Below are 15,339 nucleotides of genomic sequence, written 5' to 3'. Positions count from 1 at the left end.
AGTTGCCGGTTCCTGGACTCCACCATCTCTCACTCGCTCTCTCGCTCGCTCAAAGCAGTTAAGGCGACACTGCTTATCCCATCTGGAACGAAGTCAATAAAATGCGGGCGATGTCTCTTCCTGTTGTACCGCGTCCGGTCTCTCTGTCTGTCTGTTGTGCTGTGTCTGGTCTCTCTGTCTGTCTGTTGTGCTGTGTCTAATCTCTCTCCTCCGTCTGTCTCCTCCATCTCTCTCGCGTGTCCATGACCGGCAGCGCTGCGCCAACTTCGTGCGGGCTCTCCACCGCTACAACCAGACGCACCTCGCGGCGTGCGGCACGGGCGCCTTCCACCCCACCTGCGTCTTCCTCAACGTGGGCCACAAGGCCGAGGTGAGAGGGCCGGTGGTGAGGCCACGGTGGGGGTCGGAACGAAGTCTCGGTGAGACCCCGGTGAATGGTTCTGGGTGAGGTCCCAGGTGAGCGGCTCAGGGTGAGGAGGACAGGTGAGGGGCTCAGGGTGAGGGGGCCGGGTGAGGGAGCCCTGGGTAAAGGTCGGATGCCGGAGTGCGGTGAGGCCGGGATGAGACTCGGGTGAGGCTTGGGGGTGGTGTGGAGTCAACTTAAAACGATGTATTTCACCAGCTGCAAGGCCCCACTGAGCTCGCTCTATTGTAGCTCTTTTGCACAAGCGACCTGGCCATCACAAATTATCTCGACGAAGTGGCCTATCGAGTAAGGCGAGGGTGACCTTCCTAGCCGGGGGGCCAGGTGGTTAGCAGAGGCCTGAGACGTGGCCTACAAGGCCCAGGTTGGACCCACATCTGTAGGTGGTTGGGGGGCAGCAGCAAATCGGGAATTTCACGGCAAGGATTTGGGGGCAGGAAACTTTGTAAGTTTGGGATAGAACGTGGCAGAGAAGCGTTGCAGAGATAATCAAGTAGCGGAGGAGGTTGTGATGGGCGGTATACATGGGCAGGGTGGAGGAGGATCGGGTAAACAATTTAAGAGATTGGGCATAGGAGGAGGATATTGTGGTGGGTGGGACGTGTGCGCAGGGTGGTGGAGGGAGAGCCACCGAGACGGGCATCAGAGTGGCACCCGGGCATCTGAGGCGCAGGGGGAAGACCTAAATCCAGATGGCGGTGGCCGTGGCGTTGGTGATACAGCAGGGGGCACAGTTGGTGGTGCATCTGCCGTTCATCTCAGTCGGCCAACCCATGGCACCTGCTGGGTCTGTCCCGTGACCTCCTCGTCAGCGAGCCTTCGACACTTCACGCGATAGCCTCAAAGTGCACCCGGCCTGGCACAGGCGCCGTGGTGACGCCGCCGTCACTGCGTGGCGAATGGACGGGTTTTTGTTATTGGTGGTGAGACTGTAGGAGCAGCGTTTGGAGGTCACGGGTCAATTACACAGCACTCCAGGGGGGGGAGGGGCAGCGGGGGTGGGGGAGCCTTGGCACGAGTGGATTTCGTTTTGACATTGAGCAGCTCTGATCGTTTTTCTCGCGGGCAAATTGAGGACACTTGCGTGGTTGACGTTAGCGAGTGGTGGCGGTGGTGGGGGGTCATAAAAACTTGCCGCGCTTTGTACCACGCGAGCCGCGCGCGGGCCGGCGTGCGTACGTGCGTGCGTGCCACGATGTTTTATTTTGTATCATATTCTCTCTCTTTTTTTCATTCTGTTGCATTACTTCGTTGTTTCATCAGGAACACGTCTTCAGGCTGGAAGCTCAGAAGGCCGAGAGCGGCCGAGGGAAGTGCCCCTACGACCCCGAACAATCCTTCACCTCCACGCTCGTCGGTGCGTTGAGGAGCGCACCGACACGCCCCCCGCTCGCGCCCGCAGCTGCTCCACTCGGGGCAGCCGATCAAGAGAGCCACTCTGGAGAGCGTTTTGGCCCACTCTTTCATGCCTATACTTTTATTAGTTTGCTCTAATACTACATCGTGGCCCGTAAATGGCGTGTGCGGATATGACGCGTCCTGCACATAACGGTGATTTATTGGACTCCCCGCATCTCCCCGTGTCTCTTCGTGTCTCTCCTCATCTCTCCACATCTCCCCGCATCTCCCTGTCTTTCTCCACATCCCCACGCATCTCCCCACGTCTCCCCATGTCTCTCCACATCTCCCGGCGTCTCCCCGTCTCTCTCCACATCTCCCCGGGCCTCACCGCACCTCTCCGCGTCTCGCCGTGCCGCAGGAGGAGATCTCTACGCCGGTCTCTACTCGGACTTCTTCGGCGAGGACTCGGCCATCTTCCGCACGTCGCCGCAGCGCCACGCCCTGCGCACGGAGCACGCCGACCGCCGGCTGCTCGACGGTACGTGGGTCACGCCGGCAGGTCACGCCGGGGTTCATGCCGGGGGTCATGTCGGGTCATGCCGGGGGTCATGCTGGGGGTCATGCCGGGTCACACAGGGTCACGCGGGGGTCACGCCGGTGTCATTACGTGCAAAGCGATTTGCGATCTGGTATGTCCCCTCCCTCCTCCCTCCCTGTGCCAGCCGTGCCCCGGCAGGCGCGGTCGACGGCAGCGGAGGCGGCGACCGCGCGTGTCCGGTCGACTCTCCGACGTGTTTGTCGTGCGATGACTCGGGGGCAGCCGCCGCCCCCCGCACGCTGCCTGCCGAAGGCGGGAAATCCCCGCCGGGGGGTCACTCCCGGTGCTGATGATGTCACACCGTGCCCCCCCCCCCCTGCCCCATCGCTTCCCGTCCAGCGGCACATTTTTGTTTTTTCAATCATCGTGACGATCCCATCGTCATGATACGTGGCCCATCGTCACTATTTAGTCACCGATAATTTTTGCCTACGAGACACGCTCTGAGCACAACATTAAGCTGGCTCACGACTCTTACACGAGCCTCAGAACTGAGCCACATGCAGAGAGAGAGAGAGCGCTGGCTCAGCTCCCTGGCACCACCATCGCGAACCACACGGAGAGACCCTGAACTGGCTCATCGCTGCCACGGTTTTGTGGCCATCAAAACTTAACTTATTTTACCATGTAAGGCCCACTGAGCTATATAACTTATTTTTTTCATAAGCGACCTGGCCACAAACGATAGCTCAACGAAGTGGCTTGTCATCGTCACGTGGAAATGTATAGCAGTAGCCAAATACTAAACGCGTGACAATGATTATCAATGTGGAGGGGGAAACCTGGAGGAACCGTAGAAAAAGTCCACGCCACCACGGCGAGAGAGAGACACACAAACTCCAAATATACAGCAGGCGTCTAGTTCGGGATAGAACACACGTCTTCCTGCATACCAGGCGAGGTAGTTAACATCTCCTAGCCACTGTGATGATGTGAGAGACAGACACGCAAACTCCAAATATACAGCAGGTGTCAGGGTCGGGATCGAAACCTACGATCGCCTGCATACCAGGCGAGGTAGTTAACATCTCGCCACTGCAAATTATACAACGGTGGTGGTGGTGGTGGTTGCCGCGCTGCAACGTGGCTGGCTGTGGTCTGGCGCTTTCCAGGAAGCAGCCGAGGGTCGCTGCATCTCGCACGTCCTGCCACCGAGTGGGCGAGACGGAGGTTGGGCGGGCGAACGATTGAGTGCGGTTGCGGGTGAACAAAGTCGCGAGGCTGTCAGGTGGACTGTGCTGAAGCGGGCAAAGGAGGACTCGAGCGAGACGGGGTTTGGGCCTCTACTGCCAGACGAGTGAGCTGGGCCCATCACCAAAAAACGACAAGAACGCAAAAACAAACAAAATTAAGCCCGGCGGTGAAGCGAAGAAAAATCAGCGCGATGAGAAAACAGCCGTTGTGTTTTTCCCCCTTCACTACGGCCGGGTGGAGACGCCTTCGGTGATGGATGGGGTTGAGAAAACGGGGGCGGGGTGGACAAGACCCCCCCCCCCTTGGCCTAATCACGCGTTAATTGAGGGGGGGTGGAGGCGACGCAGCAGCGCTGGGGGTCACGGGTCGCTCCGGCTCATTAGCGGGCGTGAGAGAGGATGAATATAGAAGAGTATGTTGCACTCTGTTTCTGGCAACAAAAACAAACTCTGATAACCCTCGCGTGGCGTAGCTGCTCGCCCCGAGCTGTAAGTGCTCTGATACGCGCGTTGTCTTCGTGCTGCCCGACCCTTGGCGTTGTACTCTGGTCTCACACCGGGACAGAGACTAAGCCATGAAGAAGGCTGTCTCTGGTGTATACCAATCAGTTTCAAAGTGAATGCCATATGTTATCAGAGCATGTCAATCTGCATGTTCACCACAAGTACCGTTAGTTGTTAATGCATTGCTTGATTCCTTGCGAGCGGTGTCTATTTGTTTTTTGGACGTCTTAACACCTGTTTTATTGCTAGAAAGGGGTAACACCTATTTTTACACTTCATACTTTGATACTGGCAAAAAAAGGTCCCGTTAGAAAAGATGTTGGCGGTTGGTAGAGGGCTGTGATAACAACAACGACAACAACAACAATGATGATGGCATTGCCCTTCATTTGCCCTTTGGAGAAGCCGCGTGGGGGGGGGCAGCCCCCCTTCCCAAAGCGCGGGGCCCAGGGCAGTCGCCCCCCGATTCACCGTCACACCCTAGGGGGGATGGCTCTGGGTGGGGTAAAGTGTGGGTGCATTGACTTCTTCCAAGTTGTCTGGCCGGTATGGAAGAGTAGGCCAAAATAGTAATCTAGAGGGGCTCTCTGGAGGGGTTCTGTACACTTATACAGAGACCCATAGACTCGCACAGAGACCCATAGACTCGCATGGACTGAGTTGTGATTAAACCGGCTTCTCAAGTGCGGCGAAGTTGATGGTCTCAGCCCGTCCCCTTGACTCAGCCTCTGCAGACGACTCTGACGACACGTTGACGAACAGCCTCAGCAGAGCGCGTGGAGCGTGTGCCCCCCGTCGATTGTGAATAAACGCGCCGATCGAGCCGAAGCTCAGAAGTTGTTCCGTGGCACCGATCTCGTCAACGAACAGACTCCCCATTGCCTCCCCCCTCTCTCCCCTGTCCCCCCCCCCCCCCCCCCATATTTTGCAGAGAAAACACAACGAATGTTTCTGAAAGTAGGGCCCCCCCCCCTACCCCGTCCCCTGCCGTAGGTCGGCCTCTCGCTGCGAGAGCTCCCGACGGGCGAAACGTCGTCATCCAGCGGTCATGACGACCCCCCACGGCACCCAGCCCCGGGCGGCAGGGGGGGGGGGGCACGGCTGGCCTAGACACTGCCGGAGAGACGCTGAAGAGGGTGAGGGGAGCCTACTGGGGTCGTAGAGCCGCGCTGGGACTCGCGCCGTGGGCGGGACGTCAAAGGGAGCCCTCCATGACATGGCCTTGGAGGAGGAGGCTGAGGCGGTGGTTTCGTTCGAGACTCTCTTGGGGCGAGGCTCGGAACGTGCCAAGGACAGGGGGAAGTGGAACTCATTGCGGCGTTACGTTCCATGGGGGAGTAAAGAGGATTTGGCTAACTCACCAACTATACATCTTGACTTAAAGCTTTCGTGACTGCAGGAATTCATATTCTTTGGGTCTTAAAGTCACGGAGATAGGTTGAAAGAAAATGACAAAAAACTACGACGTTTCGACCACAACACGAGCGATCGTCATCAGGTGATATCTTCATCAACTATAAGTATATATTCACACATACAAACGTGGAGTATGTAAAAGGCGACAAAGAAAAAATGAAACAATCAAAATATATACACATCAATCTTAGCGATAAATTGTTGCATGAAGCGTCGGCGTAGCCGTTGGCGCGGGTGGTGGCATCTCGCGGCCGCTGGGTCGAGGCCGCAGACACGAGGGGGCAGCGCTTGATCCCCCGACAGAAGGGGCACAAAGAGAGCATCAGCCAACACTTTTGCGATACCGCTTTCTTGCATTGCGCAGGCAGAGCCAGGGGTACGGCACCTCCTCGATCCCCACGTCTCGAAGGAAAAGACTCGCAACGTGTTGCCACCCGTGTGTGATCCAGCAACCCCGGCTGCTTCCTCCAAAGCGCCGGACCACAGTGAGCCACGTTGCAGCGCGGCCACCACCACCACCGTTGTATAAGTCGCGGTGGTGAGATGTTAACTACCTCGCCTGGTATGCAGGCGGGCGTGGGTTTTGATCCCGACCCTAACGCCTGTTGTACATTTGGAGTTTACGGTGTCTCTCTCTGTCTCTCTCTCTCTCCCCGTGGTCGCGTGGATTTCTCTCTAGGTCCTGCGGTGTTTTCCCTCCACGCTTTAGAATGAACGCAAGCGGCGTTCCAGAGTCATTTGGCTGCATGTACATTTCCACGTGGTGACGATGAATCCACTTCGCTGGGCTATTATCCGTGGCCAGGTGGCTTCTCCAACAGAGCCAGGCAGCTCGGTGCGGCCTGCACCTGGTGGATTACGACGTAGTTTGGTTTACAAATTAAGTGACGATAACGGTAGCAGCGCCGGAATACTCGGTCCTTGGCCGTTTTAGCGGCCGCTTCTTAAATTAACTTTAATGATAATTACTCTCATCAATTTACAAAGTGTGGGCAATGTAACGCGTCTTTGATCGCATCATCTCTGCACGTTAATTCCTTTTGTTTTCTCGCCGGGGTGAAGTTACGCAGCGGCGGGGCGGTGCGGGGGGGGGGGCAGTCGGCGGGTTTGTGTGGCCGTGTTGTGCCGAGGCCCCGGGTAACGGCCGCCCCCTCCCCTCCCCTCCCCGTGTGGCCTTCAACTCAGATGTGTGGGTCTGGTTCTCATCACCGCTGGGGCACCGGCGGCGGCCTCCGCGTCATTGGAAACACGTGCCGGAGTTTCCCAGGGCACGGAGCGCGGCCGATCTGTCTCTCTGCGCGTGTTGGTGTGCTCCCTAACAGCACTTGCCCCTACAGTCTGCTCAGGCTACACGGGGATCTTTGTCTTTGCGTGCGCTGCGCTTCGAACCGGGCGACCCGGGTTCGGTTTCCCACTCGCGGCCAACGCTGGTGGCGATTATCTGAACCGGTCCTGGGCCTCCCCTAGGTCGACTCAGGCTCAAATGAGTACCTGGTGCGGTTGTGTGTACACATCAGAACTGTGGGAGACAAAGGCGGGCAGGGCGCAGCGCCGGCCACACCATCCCTTCGTGTGCCGTGCCGGCCTTCGTAAGTGCTCGCTAAACAGCACTTGCCCCAACAGTCTGATGAGGCTTTCTAGGGGCGGGTGAGTGGGGGGATCTTTGTCTTTATCTTTGTGCGCCGTGCGGTTCCCACCGCGGGCCCCCCTGGCGAACGGCGTGTGGCGGCCTCTGCCCGCGGCGAGATTCGGGGGGCGTGCGGCACCGCGCGGCGTGCTTGCTACTCCCGGCGTCATCGCGGGACAACGCCGGGGACGTGGAGGAGGGGAAGAGAGAAAATAAACCAACAGCAGCGCGACCGACCGGTGTTTAGTGTTTGGGGTAACATTGCCGAGTCGTCACGGCAACGCGATGCAGTAAAGTCCCCGGCTTGCGGAAGACCCCCCCCCCCCACCCCCGACTTACGGAAACTCTCCGGTAAATCGTGTTGTTTTTTAAATAAGGAAAAAAAATCCACACTTGGGATATTTTTTATCCATTTGCGTTGGTTTACGTTAAGCGCGAGTGGTGGAGCGCGCCGAGGTTGCGGGTGGACACCACGGAGCGAGGCGTAAGGGGCCCAACTTCACGAGGATTCAGGGAAATGGAATTTACCGCCGCGTTTACGTGAACATTCTCCCTTCTGTGGCATGCTACAGCGGTGTGCGATACGGTGCCGAGAGAAAACGAACGAGTAATCGGGTAACGGGAAGGCACGACGATTTCTGACTGCGAGATTTTTATCTTGGGGGGTGGGGAGGGGGAAATCGATCAGTTCTCGACATGCGGAACATGCGGGTTTTTATCGATCGTTCTGGTGGAACTCCGAACCCGTCCGTAGCGCGGTCACTGCCCCCATGTCTCACGGGTCGGGATTCGTCGCGCGGGGCTACGGTGCAGCCCGTGGAGCTGTGCGGTAGCAACCTCCACCACCCGGCGACACGCGCGCACACGCAACGGCCAATCGAATCGAGTGAAATCTCCGCCCTCCGATCAGCTTTATGTTTGTCAACGTGCGACCTCCGGAGAAATTGCTGACGGCAACGTCGGCTGTCGCCGGTCGACGTTGCTTCTCTGCCGATGTGAAGCGAAATCAGCCGGCACGTCCGTCCCACGGCGGTGACGCCTTGAATTCTATTGGCTCTGTATCGGAAGCACAATCTGTATTCGTACTGGAGGAATCTGATGAGCTATAAAGCTCTTTTCTTCACAGATGCCCTGTGCGCTGGCTGATGGAGGGCTACAGTTAAAACATTGGTATCGTTAAACTAAAACGACTAAGCTATTTGTATTTTTTTTTACCAGGTAAGGCCCCACTGAGCTATATAGCTCGTTTTCAGAAGTGACCTGGCCATCACAAATGATAGCTCAACAAAGTGGCTTATCGTATGGACCATTATAGCAGCCAAATCCTCTAAACGCATGTTGTGTCTAAATGTGGAGGGAAATACAGGAGGGCCCGGAGAAAAATCTACGCGACCACGGGGAGAGAGAGAGTCACACAAACTCCAAACATACAGCAGGCGTCAGGGTCAGAATCGAACGCACGACCTCCTGTATACCAGGCGAGGTAGTTAACATCCCACCACGGGAAGCGAGATACCACAATCTCCAAATATACACCAGGCGTGAATGTTAGGATCGAACCCACGACCTCCTGTAGACAGGCCGAGGTAGTTAACATCTCGCCACTGAAACGCGCCGATTGAATAGAACCTCGGCAGTAGTTTCGTGACACCGACTATGAGCACGTGGCTTCAGAAATGTATAGCAGCCGCATAATCGACCCGCGTGACCAATGGGACCCAAGAGAGACTCCATGAAGATTGGAAAATCCAGCGGGGGGCAGGGGACAAGCGCGGCTTGTTTGGCCGTGTGGCGCTACGCACAGCTCTCACGTCAAAGCCACTCACGGCCATCTGACCCCCCCCCCCCCATAAGTACTAGTGAAATGATAACGGTGAGTCGCCATCACGGTGACGATCTCCCGTGTTGAATCGCCAGGCGGCTCGGCTAAACCTGACCGTGTGCGTAACTAATCGATTTCACACTTGAACTTCAACAGTTCACCCCCCGCTCGGTGATAAACGTCGATTCCCACACACGCCATTCTACGCACTCCGTGATCCACTTTGGAACGGTTTTATTCGGCTTCCTGATTTGTTGTTCTCCTTCAGCTGGTATGAAGGAGGTCGTGGGTTCGATCCCGAGCCTGAACGACGCCTGTTGTATGTTTAGAGTTTGCGTGTCTCTCTTTCCCCGTGGTCGCGTGGATTTTGCTCCAGGTCTTCGGATTGTTCCCTCCACATTTAGAATCCAAGTCACGCACTCAAAGAATTTGACTACGAAAAATGTTCCACTTGATGATGAGAAGCTTACTTCGTTGAGCTATCATTTATGGCCAGGTCGCTTCGGAAAAAAAGCGAAATAGCTCAGAAAAAATCCACGCAACCAAGGGGATAAGATGCAAACTCCATATGTGCAGGCGTCAGTATCGAACTCACGACCTCCACCGACGCTGAACAGCCACAGCCTGCCACGGAAACATCTCGCAAATCCGAATATTTATCTTGGAAGAATCCGACAGGGCCATGAAGGTTTCTTTTTTTCCCTCCAGCAGTCGTCCGCGGCGTCGATCCCTTTAAGGAAAATGCCCAACTTGGATAAACGAACGTCGTCAGCGGGCCGTGCAAACGAGTCGGCGTGGCCGCAGCCGCGGATGGAGAAGAGGCCAATTGACGCGACATCTGGAGTTGTTCCATGGTGGCATCTTCGGGTGGGGGTGGGGGGCGGCGGGGACGCTGTTCTCCCAACACAGGCACAGGTGCACGCTCCTGGCTCCCGAGATTTGCAGCGAAAGGCGCCGCATGGCGCCGTTGGGATGCGATTTGAGGGATTGTCGAGCGTCGAAGGCAACTTCAAGTGAATTCGCTTTTGCTCTTTGGGAGAAAATTGCGGTCGCGCGCACAGATCCGGCGAGAGCGATCCCCGTTCGCGTGGAAACGGCGTCCCCATGATTGGGCGTTGTTGATGTTTGTGTGTTGTGGTGGTGACGGCGGTGTTTGTGTCGCTGTACCCGTCCCATCTGCCTGTGCGGTCGCCTGGGAGACAGCCGTTTGATGTGTGTGTGTGTCACCTGTACGGTTGCCTGGGAGACAGCCGTCTGATGTGTGTGTGCTGCGCGGTCTGTGAAAAAGATTTTCGTAGCTCATCGGATTCGCCCCCACGGTCGTTCGCATCGAGAAACCCCGCTCCGTGCGCAAATTGGCGTTGCTTCCCGAGTGGAGCGCGGGCCGCCTCCACAAAGCGTCTGGGTGGGTGCGCCACAGGTCACTGGGAATGCGTTCCGTGCCAGTGCCGCCGTTGATCTGTCCATCTGCCTGCTTCCGATCCGTATGGTTGGACGCCACGGTGGCTAGGAGATGTTAACTCCTTCGCCCGGTATGCAGGAGGTTTGTGGGTTCGATCCCGACCCCCTGACGCCTGCTGTATGTTTGGAGTTTGCGTGTCTCTCTCCCATCATCATCACGGTGGATAGGGGATGTTAACTTCCTCGCCTGGTGTGCACGAGGTTTGTGGATTCGATGTTGACCCCTGATGCCTGCTGTATGTTTGGAGTTTGCGTGTCTCTCTCCCATCATCATCACGGTGGCTAGGGGATGTTAACTCCCTCGCCTGGTGTGCAGGAGGTTTGTGGATTCGATGTTGACCCCTGACGCCCTCCCTCTGGTTTTTGTCCCTCCACATTGAGAATCGACGTCACGCGTCTAAGAGTAATTTGGCTGCTGCGATAGATTTCCACGTGATGATGATAACAATGATGATAAGCCACTTCGTTGAGCTATGATCTGTGAGGGCCAGGTCGCTTTGGGAAAAAAGAGCTACACAGCAGCACAAGTAGGGCTCCTACCCGGTGAAATAAAACAAAACATTGTTGAGTTGATGCTTCTGCGACGTTGCCCGCCAGTCCGTCGCGTTCGACACGGACTGGGAGGGAAGTGACTTTTTTTTTCTGCTGATGAGAAAAGAAAAAGAACCACGGAGATTGTCTAAAGATAGACGCGATGATGTCGGGTGGATTCCTATCGGCGGCCGCCGCCACCACCGCCACAAAGCAGCTCTTGTGTAACCGCGCGGCCCCTTCGCGAGGTTTCACATCCAGCGGTTTGGAGCCTGTTCATTGTGTTTTTGAGCAACGCAGCCTGAACCTGACCCCCCGCCCCTCCCCGACCGACCCCGTGTCCAGACGCCCGATCCTCGCATCGCTGCAGATAATTTCGGTCACTGTGTGAGGCCACTCACAGCCATAGCGGCGACTCGATGCGTCGGTTCGTGAGTCAATAATCATCGATGAATGCTGATTGATGTCAAATCGCATGTCTTGGCATCAATGTTTCCGCACGTGTTGCATGTAGTGTGGTCATGTGTTTCTCTGTGCTCTAATTCATATGTAAATATATCTATCTATCTCTGTCTTTCTTTTAGTAATTAATCTGTCTGTTTCCTGTGTCTATTTGTGCTTCTGTAATACAACTGGCTGTCTCTCTCGGTCCTGTAATTCGTCTGTAGATCTGTCTATCCATCTCCGGTGTAGTCATCTATCTTCATATCCGTCTGTTAATCCATCTGGTTATCTACCATCCATCTCTGTTTTTCATCTGTCTCTCTGTCATATATTTTATATGTCTTGTAAACAGTCTCTGTCCGTCAGTATTTCTTCTGTCGCTCTCTCTCTCTGTCCTGCAATCAATGTCTTGTCTCTGTCCGTCTGTAATTCATCTTACCCCTCTGTAATTTCTCGGTGTCTCTCCCTGGCGTGTCTCACAGAGCCCCGGTTCGTGGCGGTGCACGTCATCTCCGACACGGACGACCATGACGATGACAAGGTTTACTTCTTCTTCACGGAGATGGCCATGGAGACGGACGGGAAGAGCAAGGCGCGGTACTCGCGCATCGGCCGCGTCTGCGCGGTAGGTGCGGGCCTCGGGCCTAGGCTGTCCTCGCCTGCGACACCTCAGGCTCACACACCTGCCAGCCCTCAGGCTCACATACCTCCCAGTTCTCAGGCTCACAACATAACCGCCAGGCCTCAGGCTTTCATACCCGTCAGGCCTCAGGCTTTCATACCCGCCAGGCCTCAGGCCCACACACCTGCCAGGCTTCAGACTCGTATACCCGCTAGGTCTCAGGCTGATATAACTTCCAGGCATCATACCAACCAGCTCTCGGGCTATCCCTGCTTTATCAAGTGGTACGATTCGCTTTGAAAATGTAGCCAAATTAAGTGAAAACCCAAATCAAATATTGGTCCACTGTTTTGTACAGTGATTTTTTATGCACTTTGATACACTATATGCATCCAAACTTTTAATTGTAAAATTGTACTTTTTGGCACATCTTTTGTTAACTGGGCAGGGACCATCACCTTACTACACGAGTCTATGATTCTCTATGTGAGTCGATGGGTCTCTACGTGAGTCTATGGGTCTATACACGAGTCTATGGGTCTATGTGTGAGTCTATGGGTCTCTACGCAAGTCTATGAGTCTTTACGTGAGTCTATGGGTCTCTATGCGAGTCTATGGGTCTCTGTGTGAGTCTATGGGTCTCTGTGTGAGTCTATGGGTCTCTGTGGGAGTCTATGGGTCTCTGTGGGAGTCTATGGGTCTCGGTGGGAGTCTATGGGTCTCTGTGTGAGTCTATGAGACCCCGGGTTTACTCTCCGTGGCTGTACGACTACAGCCCAGGATCTCAGCCGCATCCTCTGACCTCTGCGCCAGCCGGGTGCCTTCTCCTCCTGCACATTCACGCGAGTCCGCTCGTGAGCGCGTGCATGCGTGCGTGCGTGTGTGTGTGCGTGCATGTGTGGGGAGCGGTGGTGCAGCGGTCAGCTCTTTGCTACGAACCGGAGACTCGAGTTCGATTCCCGCTCACGGCCAACACCGGTGGCGATTATCCGTACCTGTCCTCGGCCTCTCCTAGGTCGACTCAACCTCAAATGAGTACCTGGTGCGGTGTGTAAACATCGCCACTGGGGAGACAAAGGTGGTCGGGCGTGGTTTTGACCACCCACTTCCCTCATGTGCCATTTTGGCCGTTATAGGTGCTCGCTAACAGCACTTGCCACAACAGTCTGTAACGGCTATACGGGGGATCTTTGTCTTTGTGTGCGTGCATGCGTGCGTGCAAACGCGTGCGCTCATGCACGTGTGCGTCTTTGTGTGCGTGTGTGCGTGTGTGTGCGCGTGCGTGTGTGTATGCGTATGCGTCTTTGTGTGTGTGTGTGTACGTGTGTGTGTGCGCGTGTGTGCGCGTGCGTGCGTGTGTGCCCTCGCTGGCGTGCAGAACGACGCGGGCGGCCACCGCGTGCTGCTTAACAAGTGGAGCACGTTCACCAAGACGCGCCTCCTGTGCTCCGTGCCGGGCCCCGACGGCATCGACACGCACTTCGACGAGTTGGGTGCGTGCCCCCCCCCCCCATCCCCCTCCACATCACCCTCCCCACCCCCATCCCCCCCGTACGTATGTTAAACTTCTTTCGCACCGTACAGAGCCACCGCCACCACTAATAATTGGATGCCACTGTGGCTAGGTGATGTTAACCATCTCGCCTGGTATACAGGAGGTCGAGGCTTCGATCCCCACCCTGATGACGCCTGCTGCTGTATATTTGGAGTTTGCGTGCCTCATGTGAGCACCGGGCTGCTACGAACTGCTCCTGCTAGACATGTCCACGTGATGATGACATGTCCACGTGATGATGACATGTCCACGGGATGATGACATGTCCACGTGATGATGACATGTCCACGTGATGATGACATGTCCACGTGATGATGACATGTCCACGTGATGATGACGAGCAGCCGCTCCGTTGAGCTGTCATCTGTGATGGACAGGGTGGCTTCATGCCTCAGTGGGGCCTTTAGCTGGGGAAATACGAAACGTTGGTTTCGTAGTTTTCATCGTTTGTATGAAACAAGGAGCTCCTTCACTCCTGACGGCTGTGGCTGTGACGAGTGGAGTGGTGGCGACACTGAGCCCTGTGCCCCCGCTCGGCGTGCAGTCGACGTCTTCCTGCTGCCCACAAAGGAGGAGAGCGACCCCCTCATCTACGGCGTCTTCCGCACGGCGAGGTGAGAGGCGCCTCCTCCTCCACCTCCTCCTCCTCACCTCCTCCTCCACCTTCTCCTCCTCACACCTCCTCCTCCTCCTCACCTCCTCCTCCTCCTCCACCTCCTCCTCCTCACCCCTCCTCCTCCTCCTCACCCCTCCTCACTCCTCCTCCTCCTCTTCACCGCTTCCCCCCAGGATTCCGCCTAGCGCCTCAATCCCAACTCCCGACATAAAAAAAACAAATGTGGTTCATAAACAACATCGTTTTATATGATTTGTCAAAAAATGTGATTTTAAAAAATATCTATGTTTACGTTTTTAAAGAAAACACACCGACATATATATTTGACTTGTTGACGATTTTTCTCTTAGTAAAAAAAATTTGTGAGAAAAACTTCTTCCACTTCGTTCACCCCCCCCCCCCCGCCCCCCCGCGATGTGGATCACACCGCGTGACGGAGAATCCTCCTCGAGGCTGTGGATTGCGATTTGAGCCGTCCCCCCCTGCCCCCCCCCCCCACGCCTCCAGCTCCAACTCACGCGAGCACGCCGAGTTCTGGAATATTTGGCGCGGGGGGCACCCCATTTACCCCTCCCCCCCCCAATCCCACACCGCTCCCCCGTGGAGGTCTCCAGCAACGCGAGCAGATCACCGCAGTCCACGCCAATCCGCTCGCGCTCCGCTCGTTTCGACTCGCCGCAGGCAGCCACACTCTGGGCCTCTGGTGGGGCGGTCGCAGCCTAGAGGCGGCGGTGGCGGTTGTAGCAGTGATAGTGGTTGTCGATGGTGGTGGTGATGATGATGGCGGTGGTGGTGATGATGGCAGTGGATGTCATGGCGGTGGTGATGATGGGAGTAACACCGGCTCCCTCCCTTCTGTACGTGCGTGCGTGCCCACACGTGCCCGTCGTGTGCGTGTGCGTGTCACGTGTGCGTGTCGTGTGCATGTCACGTGTGCGTGTCGTGTGCTCGTGCGTGTCGTGTGCGTGTCGTGTGCGTGTCACGTGTGCGTGTGTGTGTCGTGTGCGTGTCACGTGTGCGTGCCGTGTGCGCGCGCCCAGCCACGTGTTCCAGGGCGACGCGGTGTGCGCGTACCGCATGTCGGACGTGCGCGACGCCTTCAACGGGGCCTACGCCCACAAGGAGGGCCCCCAGTTCCAGTGGGCGGCGTTCGAGGGCCGCGTGCCGTACCCCCGCCCGGGATTT

At 56.4% G+C, this 15,339-nt stretch overlaps 1 protein-coding gene across 2 annotated transcripts in view; it reads left to right on the top strand.

The window, feature by feature from the left end:
* Nucleotides 1-15,339, top strand: part of LOC144946229 (semaphorin-3E-like) — a 57,281-nt gene that overhangs the window by 17,667 nt on the left and 24,275 nt on the right. For both annotated transcript variants that reach the window (XM_078875093.1, XM_078875091.1), the window contains exons 5-11: nucleotides 254-370; nucleotides 1,688-1,781; nucleotides 2,184-2,303; nucleotides 11,844-11,986; nucleotides 13,362-13,476; nucleotides 14,083-14,152; nucleotides 15,195-15,339. In XM_078875093.1, coding sequence (XP_078731219.1) covers nucleotides 254-370; nucleotides 1,688-1,781; nucleotides 2,184-2,303; nucleotides 11,844-11,986; nucleotides 13,362-13,476; nucleotides 14,083-14,152; nucleotides 15,195-15,339 — 804 coding nt within the window. The remainder of the gene's footprint in view (nucleotides 1-253; nucleotides 371-1,687; nucleotides 1,782-2,183; nucleotides 2,304-11,843; nucleotides 11,987-13,361; nucleotides 13,477-14,082; nucleotides 14,153-15,194) is intronic.

The sequence above is a fragment of the Lampetra fluviatilis genome, chromosome 40 (genome assembly GCF_964198595.1).
Source record: "Lampetra fluviatilis chromosome 40, kcLamFluv1.1, whole genome shotgun sequence".
Taxonomy (NCBI): Eukaryota; Metazoa; Chordata; class Hyperoartia; order Petromyzontiformes; family Petromyzontidae; genus Lampetra; species Lampetra fluviatilis.
The sequence above is the reverse complement of the archived record's forward strand: the minus strand, read 5'-3'. Positions and strand labels throughout refer to the sequence as shown.